Source organism: Octodon degus, unplaced genomic scaffold, assembly GCF_000260255.1.
Source record: "Octodon degus isolate 3935 unplaced genomic scaffold, OctDeg1.0 scaffold00023, whole genome shotgun sequence".
Taxonomy (NCBI): Eukaryota; Metazoa; Chordata; class Mammalia; order Rodentia; family Octodontidae; genus Octodon; species Octodon degus.
The window spans coordinates 17,792,947-17,817,258 of NW_004524599.1; the positions used below are offsets into that span (position 1 = coordinate 17,792,947).

Sequence of the window (24,312 nt, forward strand, 5' to 3'; positions counted from 1 at the left end):
TCCCTTCCTTCTCCTCCCTTCCTTCTCTTCCCCTCTCCTCTCTGCTTCAGAACAATATTCATTTCCAAGCAGGAGATGATGGCAAGAATACTGAGAAGAAAATGGAAAATTAAGGGCTTGAATTGGAGAAGGAGGGACACAAGCTTCAAGTGGGATTAGTCAGAGGCATGCGTGCTGTCAGAACCAATGGGCTTTCTTTCCTACCTTGACAGAGGAACATAGAAGATGGGGTACCCTGAGCTGAAGGGAGAAAGGAACAGAAACACTTACCTTTTGTCTCTAGAGAAGGAAATAGAAAAACAAAAACTTTATTGGAGTACTGTCCTTGCGACAACATTTCTCCAGTATATTTTGCTAACATATGAATTCCTACAGGGCCCTCAACGTTTCACCCCATATGCCACCTAGGGTTTTAGGGTTTCCACTATGCTTCCTAAACATGTGGCATATTTTTCCCTTAATAACCAAATAAGTTAATTACGCAATCAGTTACACTGAAGCTTTATATTTCTTGGCAGGAGTGATGAGATCTGCATGTCGCGAAAGATCTCCGTGACTTTGCTTTGCAACATACACAATGTAATCCTGCAGATCAAATTCCAGGTAATTGAATTGACAGTCCTGAACTGCTCTTTCCCCTGATTCTACCTCATAGTAAATTGTATAATTTGTATAATTATAAGTTGATTTGTTGAGGATAGAGTTCATCATTAAAGGTGCCAGGTTACTGCTCCTAACACTGATTACCATTTGTCCAACACTCCACACCCTACATGTAGTTGTGTATCTTATTCATACATATTCATTGTACATAAAATATGCACACTTAGATAGTCTAGTTTCGTTTCAGGGCTCCCGCCAGCCTATGAGCCAAATAGGCTCCCCTCTAGCTTGGAGAATTGAAGTTCAGCTTGACCAAGCACTTGTTTTTATTTTGCTTTATGCAGAACCAGGGATTGAACCTAGGTCCTTGTGCTTGCCAGGGAAGTGCTTATTCCACTGAGTTATCTCCCTGGCCCCTGACCAAGCACTTGAACTTGACCAATTGAAGTTCCGGTATGAGATTGCAGAACTACTGAGTATGGGGTAGAGTCCTAATCTAGGATACTCTGCCCCCAGATTCTGCAATGACCATGACAGTTTCTGTTGGACCTTCTGTGAGATGCCAATCCTGATTCCCTCTTCTTTTCTGCTGCCCTGCATATGGGTCCACAGAGAGCCCCGGCCAGCTGCCTCCCTGGCCTGGCACCTTAGCTCAGGGTGAAACAAGGGGACTGGGATGTCAGTGTCTGATGCCCATTCCATCCCTTCTTCGAGAGCCCCCCAGCCCCATGCAGCCCACGAGAGCTCTTTCAAGGTGGCTTCCCTCTCAGGGTGAGCTTCCTGCCTCAGCTTCTTAGGTGCTGGATTAAAGGCCTGTGCCACCACCCCTGGCTTGAGTCATGCCTGCTCACCCCTCTTCTCCCTAAGCCAGGAGCACCTTCCTAGGAGCTTCGTTATTTTCCCGTGTTATCTGTACAGTTATATTCGGAGATTGGCTAATGTTCTGCTCTGTGCTTCTGTCTCTGAGCCCCACTGCCAGCTGCCTTGCACCCACATTCAGCACCCAGTTCCACCCCCAGCACAGCGCATGTGAACCTCTGTGCCTTGTTTCCCCTGTGGGAGCTGTTGGGTGCTCCACCCCATCCCTAGGCCACAGCCAGGTAGAAATTGACTATTTGTGCTGCCTGACCCCGGGCCCACGCATGTGCCCCAGGGCCGACTCTGCTTGTGGGTTTGGAGCGTCCTGACTCAGCAGGACAGCGCTGACAGGCCCCAGTGCTGCCACCAGACGTGTCCTTCTCCATACTGACCTGCCTGCGCTTTTCATGGACCCCCATCATGCTCTGGCCGCAGACAAGGCCGCAATGCCCAGCTGACTTCCGCTCTCTCTCCCCGTCCTCTCTGTGGGGGATGGGGCTGCTCCCCAGCTGTGCACTCTGGGCCCACACTACCCCTGAGCACGCTGTTTCCTCCTTGTCCTGGTGCAGTGACTCCAGCTTATTTCCAGTCCAGGTAAGCACCGCTACTTCCCTGGAATCCCTGTGTAAGCAGCTCTCTGAGCCCACGGCCCACTCGGCCCCTGACTCTGGCTCTGAGAAGCCCCCACATTGCGCAGGGCTCGCTATTCACAGCGTAGGGCTTCAGGATGGGACCCGTGTTGGGCCCTGTGTCTTGCTCTCCCCCATGCTGCTGTGCCCCTAGATTTCCTCCTTCTACAACTCAACTCTAGCACCCTGATTTTATTAAAATGTGTGATGAACCAAAACGCTTCAGATACAAATAATTACACATGAGATGCACTATTATTAAAATGTACAAGGGACTCTGATAGTGCAATACCATGAAACAAATAACCTGCTTGGAAAATGGCCCGAGGGCTGGACAAGAGGCCTCTTACCAGGAGACCCAAGAATGGCCAACAGCCGAACCATCAGAGAATTGCACACTAAGGCCCAGCAGGGAACCTCCTCACCCCTCAGGATGGCGAGCACCCACAGGCCAGGACGTCGGCAGTGTGCAGAAGACGGAAACCTGAGGTAGATAGGCACAGACGCTGTGGGCAACAGCATGGAGAGTCTCCCTAAATCAAGAACAGAGCTACCGTGTGATCCAGCAGTTGACTACAGTGTGTGCCTCTAAAGGCAATGACCAGCATGTGGCCAAGATGCCGCACTCCTGCCATCGTCACAGCGCCCGTTATCCACAGGAGCCAAGACGTGGAGCCTGCCCTTCAGTGGGGTGGCCAGATGACGAAGACGGGGCACATATTACAACAGAATAGTAGATAGCCTTTAAAGAGCTGTCAGCGGTGGAGAAGATTTTGATAAAGTAAGCCAGACACAAAAGATAACTACTGGTAATCTTATTTAGACAAGGACTAGAAATGAGTCGAGCTCACAGAACAGGGGCATGGCAGCGGCCAGGCATGGGGGACGTGGAGAGATGCTGGGGGCGGGGGGCGAGGTTTGAGCCAGAGAACCGTTCCAGAGACACAGTGGATGTCAAGGTGCTGGGAGTAAATAATAGCACGTCCTATATTTGACAACTGCGCCCACCACAAATGAGTAAGAAGTGTTCGAGGTAATGGGCACGTTAATTAGCTAGATTTAATCAGTTCACAACATACACATTAACCCAATCATCGCTTGGTGGATACACAGTCGTGCATACAATAAGAACAAAACACACCTTGAGCCAGAGCCCGGGGTTCTACAGCTCTCCCGTTCCACCACCCCCTTGAAAGGTTGGCTTCATTTCCTGTGCCTCAGAAGGCTCCCCTCATACAGGAGAGCATCAGCTCTGGCTGTCTTCCTCTAGCTTCCAGAAGGAATGTGATTGAGCTCGGGGGATGGCCCTGCAGTCTTCAGGATAAACAGGACTACTTTGTTATGCTCGCAGGGACCCAGCTCAACAGCTGCTTACCCTCGGCCATGACTAATCATAGCTTAGTTCATGCCCGCTGCTGTCCTTGACACCCTGCAGGAAAGGTCTCATTTAACCTCTACCAGAGCGCTGTGTGAGGTCATCGCTATCACTGTCCACATGGTAGTGAGAAAACAGGCCCAGTGAGGTGAGGGAACGTGCCCAAGGTCACCACGTGACTCCACATTGAGTGGGGAACGGGGTGTCCAGCGTTCAAGTGTAGATGGCTTTAAACTGGCCATTGTATGAACATTGGTGCCACAGAGGCTGGCGAACTCCACCAATCAGAAACTATGTCCCCGACCGGCACCCCTGCTCGAAGACCCTTGCTGTGATGGGAAGCGTGGCACTGGTGGGGCTGCACTGGGGTAGGAAGGAGGACCTGTTGGGGGGTCTTCATGGTGGGCACTGCACCAGCTCCTTGGAGTGGTGCAGAGGCCATGGAGCCTAATGCCCAGCCAAGAAGACACCCGAACCCTGCCAGCTACAGGGCGCTCGGACAGCAGTCACTGGGCCACACTGGTGGTCACTCGCAGGGGGATTTCCCACCACCAAGTTTTCTCTCGACTTTCAGTTCTCCCCACCCACTGGCCCAGCTGGCTTGCTAGTGCCAAGGCTTTGCTGCCTCCTGTTAACCACCCACTTTCCTCCCCAGTACAGAATTCCTAGAGCTGCTGCTTAGGACCTTTCCTAAGGAGACACTCCAACCAGAAGAGGGGCTAAGGGAGGGTTTGCATGCGAGGCAGGGGGTCTGCGGCCCAAGGTACACCCCAGCGCCACCTCTGGTCTCTTTTCCCCATCAGGAAGCTTAGCTGCCTCAGCCACTGGGCCCTTGCAGGCTTGGTCAGCCACCTGCCAGCCCACTACACCCCTCCAGATCGCTGCCTGCCACGGCCTCCCCTCTGGCCAGCGTGACTTTCTCTCCAGGGAAGATGCAGTAGTGCTTCAAAGCACTTGAAGGGGGTCGTGCTCTCTCTGCCATCCTGGCAGGCAGCAAGGCTGGGGAACCTACCTCCAGGAGCATGCCAGGGGCTGTGGTGCCCTCTGGGAGAGGGACCTTTCCTAAGGGGGCAGGAGCAGACTATCCAGCAGACTGCTTCAGGGGAGCTGTCTCTGAAGTGTCTGTTGCCTGGCAGGCTGGGGCTGATATGGATTCCAGTGATCCCGTTAGCCTTTAGATTGCTTCGGACTTAGTGCTAAAGCCCAGCTTTGGCTCTTGGGTATGTTTGATGATAACAGCACACTTTTATTCCCCCAAAGAGCAAAGCAAGGAGGCAGGGGAGGAATCAGGCAGCCAGGCCCTCAGAGCTGTGGCCAGCGCGGGAGCGGGTGCAGGGGACCCTCTTCCCTCCTTCCATCTGTCCCTGCTCTCTGCAGTCCTTGGTCTTCTGTCTGACGTCACCCCACTGTCATGGAACCCACATTCTGAGCACACCCTGCAGACTCTAAGTCCTGCATTTGCCTTCTCACACTCATCAAACACTCTAGCAGGAGCAAAGTGACGAATTTAAAAGCAATGTCATGCAAGGATGCTATGACATGATTTCACACCCAGAGAGCAGACCGACCAGCACGGGGCACAACTGGTGGCTGGCTGTGGGTAGCAGAACTTGACCTCACATTGGCCGTCTGAGAATTGACTGCTGGTCGCCAGGAGGCTCGTAGCAATTTTCCATTCCTACCTACTACCCCTCTGCTACTGCGGTCCTGAATGTGTACGCCTTGAATTATTTATTTACTTGTTGAAGACTCCGTGGTTTATGTTTGCCTGGGTGCATGTGCTGAGTTCAGACACTGAGTGGTCTAGGGGGGTCTACACTGAGTAGTCGTCTGGGATCCCCCCTCATCCGTGTCGGTGTGAGGGAGGGGGTTGCCGGTGAGGACCAATGATTCCCTTTCAGTAGAACTCAGGTCTGTAGAATGTAAAGGTTGTGTAGCTCACCAGACACACTGAAAAGGTGAGGTTTCAGGATGTGGTGATCTGGGGCTGGGGTGGGTCTGGGGCTAGTGAAGCAGCCAGAGAATGTAGGGGAAGATGTTATCTGGTGGAGCCTTTTGGCCCTACCATGAATCACTGTTCAAGCAACCAGCCGTGGGCCCAGCTCTGGGCTGGTGCTTGCTTCTACTGAATCAAGGGTGACTAAAAGATACTGCAGTTTTCATTTCCTGTGACTCATATCAGAGCTCTGTTGGGCAAGGTGGAGTTCTAGGGCCTGGTCTGTCTGTTGAAGCGCTTCAACTTCTCTCAGGGACCCAGTTTGGAGAGGGGATTGGGGCCACCAGTCATCGCTTTTCTTTCATAAGTCACGCCAAGGTTGCATTTGCGAGCGCAGACTCTGATTTCCTCTGTTCTGGGTCAGGGTTGGCCACAGAGCAGACTGAGCGGAGGCTCAGGCAAGTCCGACAGGGGTCTCTAAAGCTGGGGCCCTGTACAGGAGAGGAAGCAGGACAAGGCCCTGTTCTTCTTGGATCTCAAGAGAGGTGGTCTGGCCGTGTGCATTTGCTTTACCCAAATCTAGAACGTGTCACATAGCTGTGCCCTTAATCATCATGAGGTCTTTTACTGCCTTTATAAACGAACCCCAGGGCTATTAGTCAAAAGGACTCATCTAATAAACAGAAGAACTAATAATTATTCTGTGTAACTTCCGTGAGGGGTCAAAAGTGTCTGCTTTGCTCAACAACTCCCCAGGTTTCTGACACTCGTGATTAAGGACTCGGGGTGCAGGTAGGGTCAGGAAGCAGAGAGAACTGCAGTGACATGATCTCTTTCATATTGGGGCTGCTGTGGACGCCGGTGTGGGTGGGGAGCATGTGTTTGATCATCTGAGGGTGCCTCAGAGTTCTGTTGGTTCCATTTTGGGTCCTTCTTTGGGGCCTCTTCCCTGCATGGGCCTGGGTGCTGATCTTAGCAGTTGGCAGTGTCTCATAGCAGCAGTTACTTGGTTGAAGGCACAAGGCTTTAGGAAGCTGAGGAGACACAGAAAGGCTACTCCCTCCCACACGGGAGGGGGGGCTCCTCTCTGGTCTTTGTTTCAGCTGAAGCACCATGGGGGGCTTCGTGCACCACTCAATTGACCCCATTCCCATTTGGAAGGGCAGAGGGCAGGAACTGGCTGCTGGGAAATTTATCTTTCCTCCCAAACCTCTCTCACTAGTTCTGGTTATCTGAAATCTCACATTTTATTTCCTCTAGTTTGTCATTGGGAAACACCCCAGGTTTAGGCAATCAGGTAAGTGTCAGCATTCATCGCCAATATGAGTGAGTTTGCTGAATCAGGGTTACATGGAGGTGTAACGTGCACCCCATGTGCCGTGTGTGGGACTGAGGTCTGACCAGCACATACAGCTAGGAAAGCTCCACCTCAAGTGGGTATTCCAGCACCCCTCTCTTCCCGTTTGCCTTTTAGAAGCCCTTGTCCTGGCCCCCGCCAAGCACTGATGGGGTTTCTGTGTGTCTTGCCTTTCTCATACAGTTATGGACATGGGTGCTTCCCTCTCCTCGGTGTGTGGAGAGAGCTCTGTGCCACCCAGCGTCCTTTCCCTGCTGCATGGCAGGCTGAGGTGTCTGTGCCCCCAGAGTGTGTGGCTGTACACGGAGAGCATCGGCTGCCATTCACCCTGCCCCGACAGCTGCATCCCTGTCACCCTGCATGTCCATTTGGGACCTGAGAGGGCCAGAGGAGAGACTGACCACAGGGGAGAATGGCTCTCCAGGCAATGAAGGTGTGAGCGTCTCCTGGTGGGCCTTGTCTTCTGCCCCCGCTGCTTGGGGTGGTGGTGCTAGACAGAAAGGATCCCCCAGGAAGGAGGAGGCCAGGGATCCGGAAAAAAATTAGGTGGCTTTTCTATTAGGGCACCAGGAGCAAATGAATCCAACTTCTGTTTAACCCTTGAGTCCCAGTGTCACATCCTTTTAGCTGCATTTAATCCACTCTGCCACACTGATGAGTAACTGTCTCTTAAACAGTAGATGAGCGCTGATCTGTCTTCTCGGCTGTTGGCTCAGCAGCCACAAGAGGACCCAGAAAAGCAGCGTTAAACTCCTTGCTTATTGCAAAATGTCTTTAAAACAGCCCCAAGTCTCCATCTCTGTCTCCTGCCTGCAAAATAGGCATCTGGTGTCCTACTCCTAATCCCAAAAGCTGCAGTTTTGAGACGAATTTAAGTAAACTGGAGGGAGCCTTACTGGAAAACATGTTGTGACCCATTAGAATAGGTCCACTGATGTCTCCAAACTACTCTGCTGTTGTCTGTGAGAGCGTAAGCCATGCATGAACGCTGTAATGAAGCACATGCTGATCCTAAGGTGGCTGGGCGTGGGGGAAACACTCCACCCGCTGGTCACTGTGACATCACCCGAGAAAGAGTTCATGGATGCGAAGCGTGAGGAGAGGGATCCGAGACAGTCGAGTCGAGCTCTGGTCCTACTGAGGTTCCCAGGATGACCCTCCTCTTAGGTCACCCTGCGGTGTGAGGCACAGCTGGAGCCGAGACTCACACCTCCGGAGCCTTGTCATTCGGAGCTCTTTCTTGAATGGGCTGCTTTTGTGGTGCTGAGCACTGGCAGAAGGTTAGGGAGAGTGGGCAGAGACAGCCAAGGCAGCAAACACATTTCCGCCTTTTCCTTGGGGGTTAGAGACAGGCGCTCAGCCACAGTTCCATGTTACAGACATTGAGTTCATGTATTATTTTGTTCTTCCAGCAGATTCATAAAAGGCTTAGTGACCAAACTTCTCAGAGTTAAACTGTTCCTGAAAAGAGCAACAGAGGGATCCAGAGATGGCTGGGAAACATGGTCTTATGTGTTTATGTTTGACTCTAGGTCACCAAAACGCAGGTCCATACGGCTCTTTCCAAGCTGTGTATAAGTTGGCAAATGACAGGAACAACATTTGCTTCTAATCACCCATCCATCTTAATAATGCGGAGCAGCTCGGGGCCCGGCGTTGCGCAATCAGGAGCCCTGGGACTGCTGCGGCTGCCAGCTTGAGAGGTCCTCGGACGCGGGAGCTGCACTTCATGGTTTTGATCATGATCTTCCCGGAACATATTTATTAGGACCATTTGTTGACAACATTAAGAATTAACAAATTATGTTGTTAAAGCATAACAAAAGTTTAATGGCCTCATTAGAAAACTATAAAATTTGTTACTTAAAAAAAGAACTATCGTTGTGTTGGAAAGCTGAAAATACTTCCTAAAGGGCTCTTTGGGTCTGATTTCTAGAACCAAGGCAAAGCTCAGTTGCTGAAGTCTAAAGAATTCAGAAAGAGTAACACACAGTTGTATGTTGGACATCAACATGGCTCGGACATCTAAGCGATGGCCCGTCATGTGGACACTGAACTGGCTTACTTTCAAACTAAAAAAGGAACATGAATTGTTATAAATTCTACTTTCTCTTTACTGTAGAAAAGGGGCCACTTTTGTGGTTTGGGGCTGGGTGGGCAAACAGGAGCAGCCTCTGCCAGAAGGGCCCACCTGTCAGTGCCTGTCCCCAGCATCCTGTGGCCACACTCATTCTGTGGCTCTCCTTCCCCAGAACAGAATCTGCGCCCCCCACAGGGCTGCGTGCATGGCCACCACAGCACATCCAGGTTGGGGCTGACCGGGGACTCCAGGTCTCCCAGGTAGGCGGGGACTCAGCCACCTCCAGGAAAGGACACTTCTGGGTGAGGGCAGGGAGCGCATTCTCAGCAATGAAAGAAACCATTCGCTACTTTGGGAAATCTGCCTGCCATGGGCATCAGCATGGATTGAGCCAATTATCTGGGGAGTCTGGCTCAGTTTGGCTGAAGTGGGTTCGGCTTTGAACTCTCCATATGGTGGCTCAGTGGGGAGAGGAGTTCTTTGGCCCTAGTTTCCTGTGGATGAAGTTGAGGCTTCTCAGGTAGCCCGACTGAGGCTCTGACAGCCTCGGGGCTCTCACTTCACAGGTCTGTTGGGAACATGCCTCTGCCACAGCAAGGGGCCAGGCTGTGCCAGAGGACAAGGTGATTCTCTTTAAGGCCACATGCACCTCAGGGTGCCCATCTTTATCTGCTGGGGTTGGGCTTGTGACTTTGTTTTCCCTTTGAGAAATGGTTTTAGAAGGAACTTTGGTTAGTTCCTTATCCACAGCCAGGATTTAGGAGATCCTCATAGATGGCTGGTCAGACCCCTTTGGCCCTGGTCCCCCATTCCTGCCAGAGCAGTGCTGCAGCCCATGGGGTGGTGTGTGTGTGTGTGTGTGTGTGTGTGTGTGTGTATGAAACCTGGTGTATCAGCTTCCAAGGGGCCCATGGAGGTCAACCTTCTTTCTTTCCTCCCCATTGTCCTAAGGGTTGTAGCTGGGGGCTGTAGAACTCTGCCTCCAGACTTGGGTGCTGAAGCAAGGTAGAGTCAGCTGAAGCTGCCAGCAATCTAGCACTAGAAAGGTGTCAAGGGCATTTCTGATGATGTCTGCAAGTAGCCTCATTGGCTTGCAGGGGGGGCTGAGCAGGGGCTGGGGGCCTGTAGTGGAGATGCCCGGAGAGGGCAGAGGTGGCCCTACTTCTGGTGAGGAAATCACAGGGGAGGGGCCTGCCTGGCTACAGAGATCTGCCAAGTTGCGACCAGAGGCTGGGGTCCTCCTCCTATGTCATCCTTGAAGGCTGAGTCTGCAGTTCCTACGAATACAGCAATTTCAGCATTCCCTGGAAACTGCCTTCCTGGCTGCAGCCTGTGTCCAAACATTCCCAGGCTGGGGTGTCCTTGGGATGTGGGATCAGAGCTCATGTGTCTTAGACAGCTCCCTAGAAGCTGGAGAAGGGGACCTTGGGGGAGGCACAGAACACAGTCCCTTGGGGTGTTCCATTAGGAAGGATCGTTTTTTGAAGGGAAGTGGGATTTTTATTTTTTAAAAAAGTTTTGTAATACTTACAATACCATTTTCTCTTCTTTTTCATTGCTGCTTGTGCATTCTTTAATATAAATAAGTTAACAGTGATTTTAGTAAAAGCCCAAGGATTTAATGGATCTGAGCTTAGAGGATGGCAGCGACTTTAAACTTTCATTTGCAGGACTGCCTTCAATGTTAGTGCAGGAATGAAAACGGCAGCTTTAGAGCATAGACTTAAACCTTCGACTGCACGCAGCTCCTTGCCCTGGCAATGGAGGCGGCCCTCCGGGGGTGGCTTCCCCAGCCCTGGAAGGAGGCGAGGTTGAATGCGGTGATTTCCCCCCAATGAACCTATTGCCCCCTTCCCCCGTTGCTGGTCTATTTGAGTTTTATTTTCCGTTCTAATTATCAGCCTTGTGGGTGCAAATGTCTACCTTTTGTCATAATTCAACCCTGTTATTATCACCCTTTATGACTACTAAGTAGCTATAACCGAAATCAGTCAAGACTTGTTAGCTAGACTTAGGCATGGATTTTTGCCTTCAATTCCTGGTTTAAAACAAAACAAAACAAAAGACATTCTCAAATAAGTCCCACCCTCTGAACGAGGATGCCACATCTTCTAGGGTCAGAAGAGACCCACCCAAGGTTCCCCTCTGGGTAGGAGAACAATGGCACCCTCCAGAGAGGCTGCTTTCCGGCCTCAGAATTCCTTACCATTCGCGCTACCTTTCTGCAGTTTATCTCGATACAGTTAGAGTCCCACTGCCTTTGAACTGATTAACAAACAAGTGGTCGAAGGAACTTGTGCATTCCTAAAGAAGTGGATGGTTCTGATGAACCCTGACGCTCGAGTTATTCTTTTCACCGCGCCAGGACCTCTTTTTTTTTTTTTTTTTTTTTTTTTTTTTTTTTTTTTTTTTTTTTTTGTGGTAAGGTAGTCTTCTACCAAGACTGTTTCTAGCTTCTTGGACCAGACTGGATCCACTTTGCGTGGAAATATGGGCCTACTTATCAGCACGTGGACCCATATCTTCTGGGGTCAGAACATGGAGGGCTCAGTCTCTCAGTGGAAGGCTTTCTGGGGAGAAAGTAGACACTTCTCTGGGAACTCTCCAGCCGAGGCTTGAAGAATTACTGGCTTTGGCTCTAGGAAAGCTCATCAACAGAGGGTCCACCCTAAAAAGACATGCAGTGGTGCTTGGTCAGGAAGGCGGCAGCTGCTTCTGCTTTTACTTAATTACTCCCAAAAAGATTTTGATCCCACAATGAAGTTTCTTGGGACATAAACCTAAATCCATTTGGGGGGTAATAGGGATAAAAAAGAAAAAAAAAAAAACCCAAAAACTTTCTGCCTCCAACTCATCACCAAGAAATGTGTAAGTCAATTGTGAGTTTTATTAAAAAATAAGCACTATGCTTGGGTTTCATAAAATTTATACATGAATATGTACAGAAACACAAATAAAATAATATTAAAAATAAAAATCACACTTGCTTTCGAGTGGCAGTGGTCCTGGCTGCCCACAAACATGTCCACTTCTCCTTTAAAGAAACTGCTTGGCCCGAGGAGACCACAGTTCAGAACTACTAATAAAGCTGTAGCCGTTGCCTGCAACATTTTCAAATCAGATTTCAAAAATATATAAATAATTTAATTAAAAAACGCCAACATTTCCTTTTCTTCGTTTGGCACAGTGAAGCATCGGTCGACAGCAGAGAAATGACGAAGATTCTCTGACACCTCGGACAGTTACGCTTACGAATGCCACACACGTACACTCGCGGGGTCCCGTGGACCCCAAACAGTAGTCATATCATTTGCCCTATGGAACGGTTCCCTGATGTTCCTTTTTTTCTGGGGAGGGGGTGTAAATCAATGGAAGGTGCAATAAAAATAGGAATTATAGGAGCCTGGGTAATAAGGAGAGGAAAAGTTTTTACGAGAGAGGACAGGCTTAGCCAAGATATTAAAGCAATTAAGAACTGCTTTGGTCCTCTGTAAGGTTATAAAAGACAAAGGAAAATATTTTGGACTAAGTTAAAACACTTCTTTCAAAATGCTTAGCTTTAAGGCACGTTTGACGGAGATTTTTTAAAAAAGTCTTTTCCTCTGTGTAGAAAGTGCACAGCCCGAGCCTGGCTCCCCATCTCCCCGACGGCGCCCACCCCTGCTGCGCTGGGCGGCGGCTCAGGCCAGCAGCGTCTCCACCGGGTAGGGCAATTGCGGGCCGGGACCACAGGCTGAGGCCACCTGCAGGGCGGCGGGCAGCCGCAGGGGGCAGTACAGGTGCGCGCCGCCGCCGCCGCCGCCGCCGCCGGCCGCAGTGCCCCGGAACGCCTTAGCCGGGCCCGCGACCGACACCGGCGCGAGCAGGAGGTGCTGCGTGGCCAGGGGAGCTGCGGGCTGCGTCTCTGCCCCGCGGGCGCACAGCAGGAGGCCACCTGCAGGGCGGCGGGCAGCCGCAGGGGGCAGTAGCCGCCGCCGCCGCCGCCGCCGCCGCCGCCGCCGGCCGCAGTGCCCCGGAACGCCTTAGCCGGGCCCGCGACCGACACCGGCGCGAGCAGGAGGTGCTGCGTGGCCAGGGGAGCTGCGGGCTGCGTCTCTGCCCCGCGGGCGCACAGCAGTGCAGTCTCGCCCGCTCCGTACGCACACAGCGGCAGCAGGGCCCCGCCAGGCGCCGTGGGCAGCAGCGCGGGGTACGGGGGCAGCGGCGGGCAGGGCACAGTGCCCCACGGCACCTGCACCCCCGAGAGCCCGGGACCCGCGTCCCTGTCGCGGCGGCTGCGGAAGGGCTTGCTGAGGATGCTGTCGATGGCGAAGGAGCTGGAGAACTTGCCCGCGGGGCTGGCGCGTCCCTCCTGGCGGGCTGGCGACCGCGCGGGGGGCGATGCGCGCGCGGCGGGCCCGGGCCCAGCCGAGGGGCGCCCCGGGGTGTCCTCGGGCCGTAGCTCGGGCGCGGAGGCCGCTGCCCTGTGACCGAGACGCTTGCGGCGGCGGCGGAAGACCCCGTCCGCGAAGGTGTACTCGCTGTTGGGGTTGAGCATCCAGTAGTTGTCCTTGCCCCAGGGCCGCGAGGGGTCGCGCAGCACCTTGACGAAGCAGTCGTTGAGAGAGAGATTGTGGCGCACCGAGTTGCGCCAGCCCGTGTAGCTGCCGCGGAAGAAGGGGAACTTGCCCATGAGGTACTCGTTGATCTCGGCCAGCGTCAGGCGCCCGCCCGCCGAGTCTCGGATGGCCATGGCGATGAGCGCGATGTACGAGTAGGGGGGCTTGGGGCGCCGCGTGTACGGCTTGGCGCGCGCGCTCTCGCCGCCCCCTGCGCCTGGCCCCGTCGCGCTCGCCCCCGCTTCGCCCGCCGCCGCCCGGGCCTCGTCTCGCGGTCCCGGGCCTCCGTCCGCATTCTCCTCGCCGCCGCCGCCCGTCGGATCCCCGGCGTCTCCGCCTGCCGCCGGGCTGTTGGCCGCGCAGTCCCCGTCCGAGCCCAGGGAGTCGTCGCCGGTCGCCGACAGCGGGGAAGGCGCGTCGCTGCCGCCGGCGCCCTCCAGGTCACTGCCCGGCTTGTCCGCCGGGGCCGCGCGGGGTCCGAACACCTCCAGCTTCATACCCGCGCGCGGTCCCCGCTCGCCGCCGTCTTCTGCTCTCTAGGGCGGTCTTCGGAAGTCGCGGCTGGGGTGGCGATCCCGGGGCCGCGCGTCCGGGTCTCTCTGCCCCACGGACTTGCCTTCGTCCTCCCGAGACACCCTTTTCCTGGGGAAAACCCGCTATCGCTGGATCCTTTTGGGGAGGGGTCGTGAGTTCCGGGTGGGCTAACAGGGCGGGGGCGGAGGGCCCGGGTGCGTGCGGCCTTCGGTGCGGGGATGACAGGGCGAGCGTCGCGGCTCGCGGGTCCTCCTGGTTTCTTGCTGGGAGGATGCCGCTGCTCATCTGCCGTCCGTGGGCTCCGGGAGGGCGTCTCCGCCGGGGATGCGGGCGGGAGCCGGGGCCGGCGTCCCCGCGCCGCCCTGGCGAAGGATCCGGCGCCCTCAGCCTCTGGCACGCGTGGAGCCCAGTCCTCGAAGCCGCAGCGCTCTCAGCCACCTTCCCGCCCCCGGCCTCCGGGGCTGCATGTCCGCGCGGCCGGCCGCAGCTGAGTCCCCCCGCCGCCTTCGCCCGCCCAATATAACCCTGAGGCGGCTCGGCGGGGCGGGGCCTGGGCGCCGCCGGCGGGGGGTGGGGAGCGCGGTGGCCCAGGTGGCCGCGGCTCCCAGTGGGCGCGCACAGGCAGAGGCCACGCGGCGGCGCGGCCGCGGAGTCGCCCGGCGCAGGTTGTTTGTTTTGGGTCTGCCCGGCCCCGCCCTCCGCCTCCCGCCAATGGGGAGCGCGCGCGCGGCTACGCGCGTGTGAGCGTGCGTGTGCATGCGCGCACGTGTGCGGCCTTACCGGCCCGCGCCCCAACAGGTGTGAGCGCCCGGCCTCTCGCGGCCTGGCGGGGTCCCTGCCCCCGAGATACCCGGACGACTGGGCGAGTGTGCGCGTGGGCTGGCTCCCCTGGGGACCCCGGAAAGGGCGAGCCGGGCGCTGGGGTGCAGGTAACTGGGCTCGGCCTGGGGCTCCGGGGGGGAAAATCGTGCAGCGCAGGAAAGCACCCCTCAAACGGTCGTACCCGGCTGAGAGCGGCAGGAGCGCCCAGGACGCGCGCCTAGCCTAGTGCCTGCCCTCAGGAGGCACCGCCGTGCCTCCTTCTAGGATTTCTTTTGGAGAACTGTCATCTCTCAGCCCCTTCTTCTAGTGAGTTAAAACACGGGTTGAAAAGGTACGCGCCTTTTGGGATGACTTTGAGTCTCGCTCCAAGCTTCCGACTTTCACTTTCTTTTGTCTCGCATTACCTGGAGGCTCCCGAAGGAGAGCAGCAGAGTCCTCTGCTCCGGGCGGGCGCAAAGCCCTGAGCGCATCCGCGCCACTTGGAATCCTGGTCACCTGGGTGCTGACCGAGCTCTCCGCGGAGCCAGGGAGCCGCGTGCGGAACGGCCCTCCGCTCCACGACTCTTGCACTTGCTCTGTGGTTTCGTTGGCACTGGTGTGCGACTGTCCAGAAAGGGGCTTCTTTCCTGCCCAGGACTCTAGGTCTCGCTGCCCACCCACCCCCCACCATCGCCCTGGCCCCAGGAAGGTGCACTTCCAGTCCCCGCCTGCCACGCTGACGTTTCCTCCTTTTTCCTGCCTTTGTTGAAATCAACAACATGGCTGTGAGGACTGGGAGCTCATCTTTGATGTTTATTTTATTACTTTCCACCATTTGTGTAGAAAATATACACAATCCTCTCTTATCTTTACTTCAGGAGTTTAAACGCCATTCAGAATGAGGTGGGCAAGTGACAGAGCGAAGGAGGGCTCTGTTATTTTGTGCTTGCGGGGAGTGGGGAGATGATCAGGGCTGGAGATTAGGCTGACTTTGTTGCGTGGGCTCAGGCGGGCGAGTGGGGAGTGGGGGCCCAGGCCAGCTTTGGGCCCTGAAGGATCCACCCTAAAGGGCCTCTCCCGGCTCTAGCCCCGAGAATTGACTGGTCCCTGGAACTTGGACAGGGGAGTAGGTTGGTACAAGAAACTAGCAGCGTAAAGAAACATTGATTTGGCCAAGGATGAAAGACATTTTTAATGAATGCTACCCTCGTTTGAACTCTGGGCAGGACAGGAGGGCGCATGCCTGTTTTATGGGCAAGATAAGTCTGAGAAGGGTTGAAGCCCAGGAGGCTGGTGGGACACTCCAGGCTTCGGAAGATGGGTGGGTGCGGGGAAGGGAGTCCTCCTGCCACCAGCCCAACCTTCCAGGTCCTTTCGCTTGCCCCTGTATTGGGTCCAGGCTCTACCCTGACCTCAGCAGGACAGTGGTCTGCAGGTCACTCCTGCGAAGTGGGCCTCTGTCTTCCGGACTGCAGCCTGAACAGATGTGGGGTAAGGGAGTCAGTGGAGATGGCTCGACTGCCCAACAGGGAAAATCTTTTCTTTCCTCTTGGTGATTCAGCCTTGGGAAGTGGAATCGGTAGGTGAGAAGCTGCCTGCAGGCACCTAGGGGGACTGTGGAAAAGACACCCCTGTGAAAGCAGGGGTGGTGCTAGCTCTTGGGGGGGGGTCAGGACCCTGGAGGTTCCCTGCAGGCCTGGGAGGTGGGGGTAGAGGGCAGGGTTCTGTCTTTTTTCTTCAGGTGTATTCCTCCTTATTTGCTGTCAATATTCTGTGTTTGTCTGCAGTTATAACCAAAAATAAAACTCTTTTAGTTGATGTTGATATTGTTATTATTATTATTATTATTATTATTATTATTATTATTATTATTATTATTATTATTATTATTATTATTATTATTATTATTATTATTGAGACAGGATCTACTATGCAGTTCAGGCTGGCCTTGCAATCACTGTGTAGCCAAGCTGACCTTGCACATGCGGTGATCCTCCTGCCTCAGCCTCCCAAGTGCTGGGATTATGGGTGTGCACTACCATCCTGTCTGATGTTGATATTATCTTTAGCTGTTGTTTTACAGCCAAGAACTCATTGCCCTTTTGCAGGTGGTAGAAAGCAGGACTGGATGGAGGGGCTCCGTTCGCTGTCTATCTATCCAGAACAACCTCAAAGCTCGGGACCTACCTAGACTGGCAACACAGGCAGACACATGCGCGCGCGCGCACGCACACACACACACACACACACACACACACACACGCTTCATTGTTCATAAGTTTCCCAAAAATGCTTCAAGCTTTCCGTTGCTGAATTCTCAATCTTTTGGGAATATGTTATTAATGGGTTAATAATAAATACCAGTAGATGGAGCCTCGCCAAGTACTTGCAGGTAAGACAGACCTATTAATTGGCTAGCCCCCACCCTTTAATTTCCTTGGAGGCCAGGGACTAAACCATGGCCAGGGACAGAAGTTCTTCTTCCATGACTTTGCAGCCTCCCTACAGTAGTCTTAGGGAGAGGAAGATAATGCCCGTATCTCTAGATGCCAAAACTAGCTTAATTAACTGCAGGAGCTATCTGCTCCCATAATTTGTAAATGGTTCACTGCCTCCCTTCCTAAACCCTAACTGGGAAGGAAAATTTAATTCTTGGTCCACCTAAGGGGACTTGGCAGGTTGGAAGTGGCCTCTCGCTGGAAATGAGTGCCTTATCCTCTGCATTAGGAGAGCAGGCCGCCCGCTGGGCCCAAGAACTGCACAGCCATACTGATAACACCTGGCAACCTGGAGAGAGGGCTGTCTCTTGTCAACCTCCGCTGGCCAGCCTTTGACCACTGGATCTGAAGAGGATATAATGAAGCAGCCTTTCTGTGCAGGTCTGAGCCTCTGAACGTCCATCAGTGCTCCAAAGCCCTGGGAAGCTGGAGGTGTCGGGGTCCGGCTGGTGTTGAGAGCTGCAGGGAACATGTGGGCCTTCGAGCCTGTGGGAGACTTGGATCAGGGGGAAAGGCCTGGCCAGGGACTGGGGTCAGGGGCCACGTGGGTCCTCTGCGGAGGTCCTCTCCAGCTTCCCCTTTTCCTTTCCTCCTGCAGAAACACACAGACGAAGGGAGGGCTTGGTACCTTGTTCAGATCACCACCTCCACAGTCCGGCTAGTTATATTGTGGACTGAGATGCTGCAGACTTTGGAAGAACTGTGCAGAGACAGAGGCAGGGACAGTTGTAGATGGGAGAGCCTGGGTGTTCTTACAGATCTTTGCCTGCGCTTCTTCCTAAAGATGTTTCAGCAAGATTCAGCGAGCTTCTTTGGACGTTCGTCCTGCTTGAGCAGTTTCCCTTTGCTCCTCTGGCCCATGGGCATGGACCGAGGAGCTGGCTGGGTATTACTGAGCAGTGCACATCCGTGGCATGCTTGAAGTTAGCTCTTGGGGGCACCACAGCCAACAAGTAACCCCCGGGTGGGGCTTAGTGAGCCCTGATTCTAGGTGCTGTTGGTCAGCAAGTACAGAGTGGTAGGGAGGCCTCGTGGTAGAGAAAATTGAAGGGTGAGAGGAGGACAGAAGATGCAAGACATGAAAACGATCATCCGGGACGTGGCAAGGATCAACAGTCCCCCCAAAATGCTGCTGGTTATGGGACCCTGAGCAGAAATCCTAATCACAGTAGCTCAGTATGTGAAAGTATTATCAAGGAATAAAGTCAAGCCCAGGCCTGATTCATTACAGGGAGGTAAACAATTTGAAAACCTTTTTTTTTTTTTTTTTTGGGCAGAACTGAGGATTGAACTCAGGCCCTTGTGCTTGCCAGGGAAGTGTGTATTCCACTGAATCTCCCCGGCCCCTAACGAGGTAAAGAATTTGGACAGGGATTGTGGTGTTCATCTTTCAGACGGGACCAGATCTGAACATTTCTCCCTGTCCAGTTTTGGTCCAGTTCATTTATTAACCTAAAGTTCTTTAAATCTTAAAAGCAGAATAAAGAGTATTACTCTACTTCCCTTTACAATGAACTGCTCAGTTCTCTCTTTGGCTTGGGATCATCACTTTCCACAGTGAACTAAAATGGCCTTACCTGATGTCTGTGAAGGGGAGAATCTGTGTCTCCAGGAGGAGGAGGGAGGTTCTCATGATGCCATACAAACTGGATCAAAGAATGGCCAGAGGAAGACAAGACTGAACTTGTAACCCTGTGAGGACCAGTACCAAGATGACCAATTAAAGAGACTTCCAGGACTTCCTGCCTCCTCCCCTGGAGCAGGGAGAGGGGTGTGGGTCATTCCTGACTTGACCAGTTGTCCCCAGTACCTGGGCCCATAGTCTTGGTTTATGTGCACGTGGTGGGCGTGAAGGGGGTCTCCTACTCCAGAGAAGGCATTGCCACACTTAGAAGCAGGGACAGGTAACATTGGATTTGTGTCCCTGCTGTGCCAGGTAAGTTACTGGTCCTTGCCCTTTGTGTTTTAAACCCCACACTCTTACACTTGTAAGAGTTTTAAAAATACCACTACTAGGTTCTAGGCTTTCATTGGCTGGCCTTTGTCTGCCAGTCTTTCTCATACTTGGGGAGGTCATCTTGGAGGGATAAACTGTCCTTGGAAACTCAAGTAGGCAAATTCCCTGGAGCTAATCGACCAAGCAAAATTTCCAGATAACAGCTAGAAAAAGGATAAAAGATCCCAGTTTAATGAGCAATTTCTTGGGGTCATTTGGGCCTAGTATATGGCCAGTGCCTTAGTCTGTATTCCAGAAAGAAGAACTCAGAGAATTCTTAGGACATTTTCACTGAGCCTGTTGTTCAGAATTTGGGCAGGGATTGACCATTAGTTTACTCAGAGGGTAAAACCTATGCTAATGAATCATATAGAGAAGCTGCAGATGGCTCTCTGAATCAATCTGCCATCTACGTATCTGCCTGTCTCTCTCTCCCTCCCTCCCTCCCTCCCTCCCTTTCTCTCTGTGTCATCCATCCATGTTTTATTATGGAGAATTTTTAAGCACCTGAAAATACAGAGAATATAGGAGAACAGTGATGTGCTGTGGAACCACCTTGGTCAACATCTCTCAATTTGGGACCCGAGCCTTTCTCCATTCACCTCTCCCCCCAGTAGATTTTCCATGAAGCCACTGCAAAGCGTCTCATGCTATTTCTACTGTGATTACTGTCAGCTCTCTGTGTCTGTGAGTTCTATGCCTTAAAAAGCCCACCAACTTCTGATAGAAAATATTAAAGCAAATTGTGTCTGTCCTGCGTGTGTGGTCTCCATTCTCACTCTCATCCCCTACATAATGCAGCGTGGCGTGGCGTAAGCGCCTGCCTGGTAATGCGAGCCTCTTAGTTTGATCCCCTGAACAAAAAAAAACACAACAAAACAAAAACACAGCGTGATAACTTTTCATAAATCACTGAGAGATGATGTGGCACGTCTGGGTGGGTGTGCATGCCACTGTGTGAGCTCAGGGTGGTGCTGGTGCTGACACACCAGCCCACTGTTTTTTTTTTTTTTTTTTTTTTTTTTTTTTTTGAACTCAGGGCCTTGCTTATTCTACTGAGCCATCTCCCCGGCCCCGCCTTGTTTTTTTTTTTTTGCGGAACCAGGGATTGAACTCAGGGCCTTGCGCTTGCCAGGGAAGCGCTTATTCCACTGAGCCATCTCCCCGGCCCCGAGCCCACTGTTTTTAATTTGCCACTGTAACCAAATTGTGGAATAAATTCGCTTGTTTTGTGCTGTAGAATTTTCCTATAGTTTGGATTTTGTAGGTTGTGTGGTGCCAGCTACTAATTAACCTAACTGTGTCCTTTCTGTGTCCAGTGAGTTTCCCATTAGAAGGAGCTTTGCTGTTCTGTTTTCATTGGTCCCCACAGAACACTGCAGAGGCCTCCTGTCAGAGGCTTTCTCCCTGCTGACTTGGCGCTGAGATGAAAGGTCACGGTCAAGAGCTGTATGCTGGTGCCATTCTCATTCCACCAGCCATTCTTCCTTTATGATCTGGAATGCTTAGGGATAAAGAAAAGCCTGCACGTTAAATGTGTGCTCCTCGTGTGTGGTTGTCCCCTGAAGGGTCCCGGGCTGCAAACTCAAGCCTCGGTGTGATGTGGGAGGTGATGGGAGGTGTCAGGTCACTGGGGTGCTGCCCTAGGAAGGGACTACCACAAGTCTGGTGGGACCTCCCGCAAGGGAGTTGGAACCTGATCCTGGCACTCTCTGGCTTCTTGTCTCGACCTGTGTAGTCACTGCTGTGGCATCCACCATGTGGACTTCACCAGAGCCAAGTCTGTGGTGAAGTCCCGAATATGCAGGAGTGTGAGCACCCTGGACCTCTTTAAAATAAAGCACCCAGCCTCAGGGATTTCCTTATAGCAATGGCAAATGGACTAATACATACAGGCTGTACAAAAAGGAGGCCCAGTGTTTGATTCATCCTACTGTATGTCTTTAAAACAACTTAGGGTTTTCCCCTAAAGGACATACACATGTGCATAGAGCAGTGCACCAGCACACATGCTCGTAAATGTGTCCTAATGAACTGATCAGCTGTTAGCTTGGTGTGTTTAAAGCCATTCACAGGGGCTGAAGGGGCTGGTGAGATGGCTCAGTGGTCTAAAGCACCTACTTAGAACAAGCTTAGCAGAGCACTGCGGTTCAATCCCCAGCACCACATGCCAGCCAGCCCCACCCCCTGGTGGGCAGAGCTGGCCACATACACACATAAATAAAATAATAATAATAATAATAATAATAATAATGATAATAATAAAAAATAAAGCCATTCACAGCGTCCCTGGGTCTCCGGGATGACAGGATCAACACTCCAGGCTTACTGGGTGGTCCTTGCCTCAGACCCAGCATTAGCATCTCTCCAGGAAACTTGAATTCTTAGTAGTCAGAAAGAGTCTCGAGACTAAAATCTGGGCTCCAGGGCTGCTCCTGCTTCAGGCTGATTGTTCCTGGGACTTCACAGTGGGCAGTTCTAGGAGGAAAGATTCTATTAGGGAAAGTGCGTGGTATCTCTAATTCAGCTATTGGCTTGAAGGCAAATATTTCGTATCTGTGTCTCTTCCATGCTGAATATAGTGTCAGTGTAATTACACGTTTGCTTCATCATTCTTTTTTTTCATCATTTTTATTTGTATGTCACTCTATCCTTATTTCAGAGTATCAATTCTTTTTTTTTTTCATAAAGAAAGATAGGTTTTATTCTAAGTACAAAGGGAATGACACAGTACATCCTAATACCAAGGCATCGTCAAGGACTTTTTGTTCATCTAGAAAGACCTCTTAGAAGAATTAGGTTTTGAGGAAACACTGAAGGAGGACAAAGTGGTAAATAAACTATTAAAAAAGGGTAATTTGGCTCCTTAAGGAAAATTTTGAAAAGAACAGAGGGAGCTAAGAATGAGACAAGGATGAGCAAACATATAGAGTAGTTTACACTGAAAAAATAAAAGGTCCAGGGAGATAGCTTGGCAGTCTAAGTGCCTGCCTAGTAAGGACAAATACCAGGGTTCTACCCCTGGTACCGCATGCCATGCCGGCCCCATGTCTATCTGGTCACCAAAACCAGGCATGGCGGCTCATGCCTGTCATCCCAGCACTGGGGAGGCTGAGACAGGAGGATCACTACAAGTCTGAGCTGTAAAGTGAGACCCTGTACCAAATAAATAAATAAAAATAAACAATAAGATTTTTTGTCCTATTTTTAAGAAAATAAATAGACTATAATCTTTTTTTTTTGGACAATAACTTTTTTTTTTTCAACAAATAATACGCTGCATATATTCTTCTTAGTGGTTAATTGCTGTACAAGATGCGGACTTGTGATCCTATTTACAAACACCATTAGAACAAATCATTCTATTCATTAACAGAATGTAACTATATATCTATCCCAACCACTTTGAATACACAGATACAAAATGGACATTCATCGGTATACCCCATTTTTCCTAAGTTCCGTTATTGAATATTATAGGTGTGTAAACTCAGCAAAATATTCTAAAAGAGTCCAGTAGCCCATAATAGCATTGGGTCTTCTGTTTAACTGGCAATGTCAGAAATTATTGACCTGAGTCCCCCACAGCTCAACTTAACAGCATGGCTTTATTTCTTATAATTTCGTCTTCATACTTTTCTGCTGGATGGTTAAGACCAAGGTAAAGCAGGACCTATGCAACAAGAGTTGTAGCTTTTTGGTCTGAGAAGGTCAGTGAAATGCCCTCAGGATTTGTCCTGAGATCCTGTACCTCAGATTGTAGAACCTTTATCAGTGCAGCCATGTGGATAAGTCATGGCCAATGCTTGGCCAATGTGCTCTCTGTGAAAGCCTGAGAGAGTATCTTCTCCCCATGTGACTCTCCTTAGGCCCACTCTATGTCATCGATCACTTTCCTCTTTGGCCCCATAATCTTCTTGATCAGAAAATTTGGGACACTACCGAGGTACGTGACGTTACAGTACAAGTTCTCATATGTCCTGAGTCTTAATTGACCTTAGAAGGGTAGGGCCAAAATGTTGGCTTTCCTTGTAGCCCTCCTTTTTCTCTAATTTTGGTCTGCAAACTTAGGTTGTTAACTATCCAGAAGACAAGCTTATTGTTATTATCAAACGATTTGGGCTACCAATCTTAACCTCACTATCTCACTGCATTTCAAACATCTTAGGCATAATAAGGAACAGGTATTTTTCATCAAGTATTGATATGTTGAACTTTAAGTCCCTACAGAATATGATAAAAAACATTTAAAAATTAGATTATATTTTAAAAAATAGGATAAAGAATTCTATGCTTCTCATGTTTGCACATAAGTCCAAAAATCTCATCATATACAACCTTGAAGCAGGACCCTCCCACAATATTCCTTTTCCTGTCTCTTGCTCAGAGTATCAATTCTAAAGTTATTACTAATAACATTTGATCATGGGAACGGCTTCTTGATTCTTACTTGTGGGACCGGGCCCTCTTTTTCTCCTTCCCTTCCCCCTTCCCTCCTTTCTGTTTCTTTTTCCTAATGGACATTTATCTCACTGACTGTATAGTCAGATCACTAACTTTTAGAGTAATTTGGGATAACCGGCCTTAGTGAGTAAGTCGGCAGCCTGGCCCTGCACTAGCGTTCGCTGGAGCGCTTGCTTGTTGTCCTTCGTTTGTTTCCACCTGGCTTCCTAGTTATGTAATACTCACCTGGTATCAAAGTTGAAGCTGTGAGATGAGGCGTATTCAGGGAAATTTGGTGTTTGTCTTTATTCCTTTGCCTCATCCTTGCTTTACCCTGTAGGTGGCCATTTAATACTCAAGGCTTTAAAATTGGCTTTTGTATCAATTCCTCAGTCTTCCGTGCAAAGTATGACAGACTGGGTGGCATAGCAATGGGAACTTATTTTTCCCAGTTTCTGGAAGCTGAAGGTGAGATCAGGCGTGGAGCTGGTTTCTCTGGGCCTCAGTCCGCAGGTGCCTGTGACGTCTGCCCATGCCCTCACACGGTGTCCTCCCTGTGTGTGCCCTAATATCCTCTTCTGAGGACATTGGGCCCAGCGAATTC

General features: G+C 51.6%; 1 protein-coding gene across 2 annotated transcripts; it reads right to left on the minus strand.

Annotated features, from left to right (window-relative positions):
• Positions 1–11,390: 11,390 nt before the first annotated feature.
• Foxq1 (forkhead box Q1) lies at positions 11,391–13,953 on the minus strand. 2 transcript variants are annotated; one of them, XM_004628411.2, is made up of 2 exons: positions 12,911–13,953; positions 11,391–12,710 (listed from the first exon to the last, which is right to left on the minus strand). In XM_004628411.2, exons 1-2 carry the CDS (start codon positions 13,931–13,933, stop codon positions 12,519–12,521), a joined length of 1,215 nt encoding a protein of 404 aa, XP_004628468.1. In that variant the 5' UTR covers positions 13,934–13,953; the 3' UTR covers positions 11,391–12,518. The 2 variants fall into 2 exon arrangements, with proteins under 2 accessions (XP_004628468.1, XP_023567911.1); XM_023712143.1 differs by having other exon boundaries at positions 11,391–12,581; positions 12,773–13,953.
• Between the last annotated feature and the right edge of the window lie 10,359 nt (positions 13,954–24,312).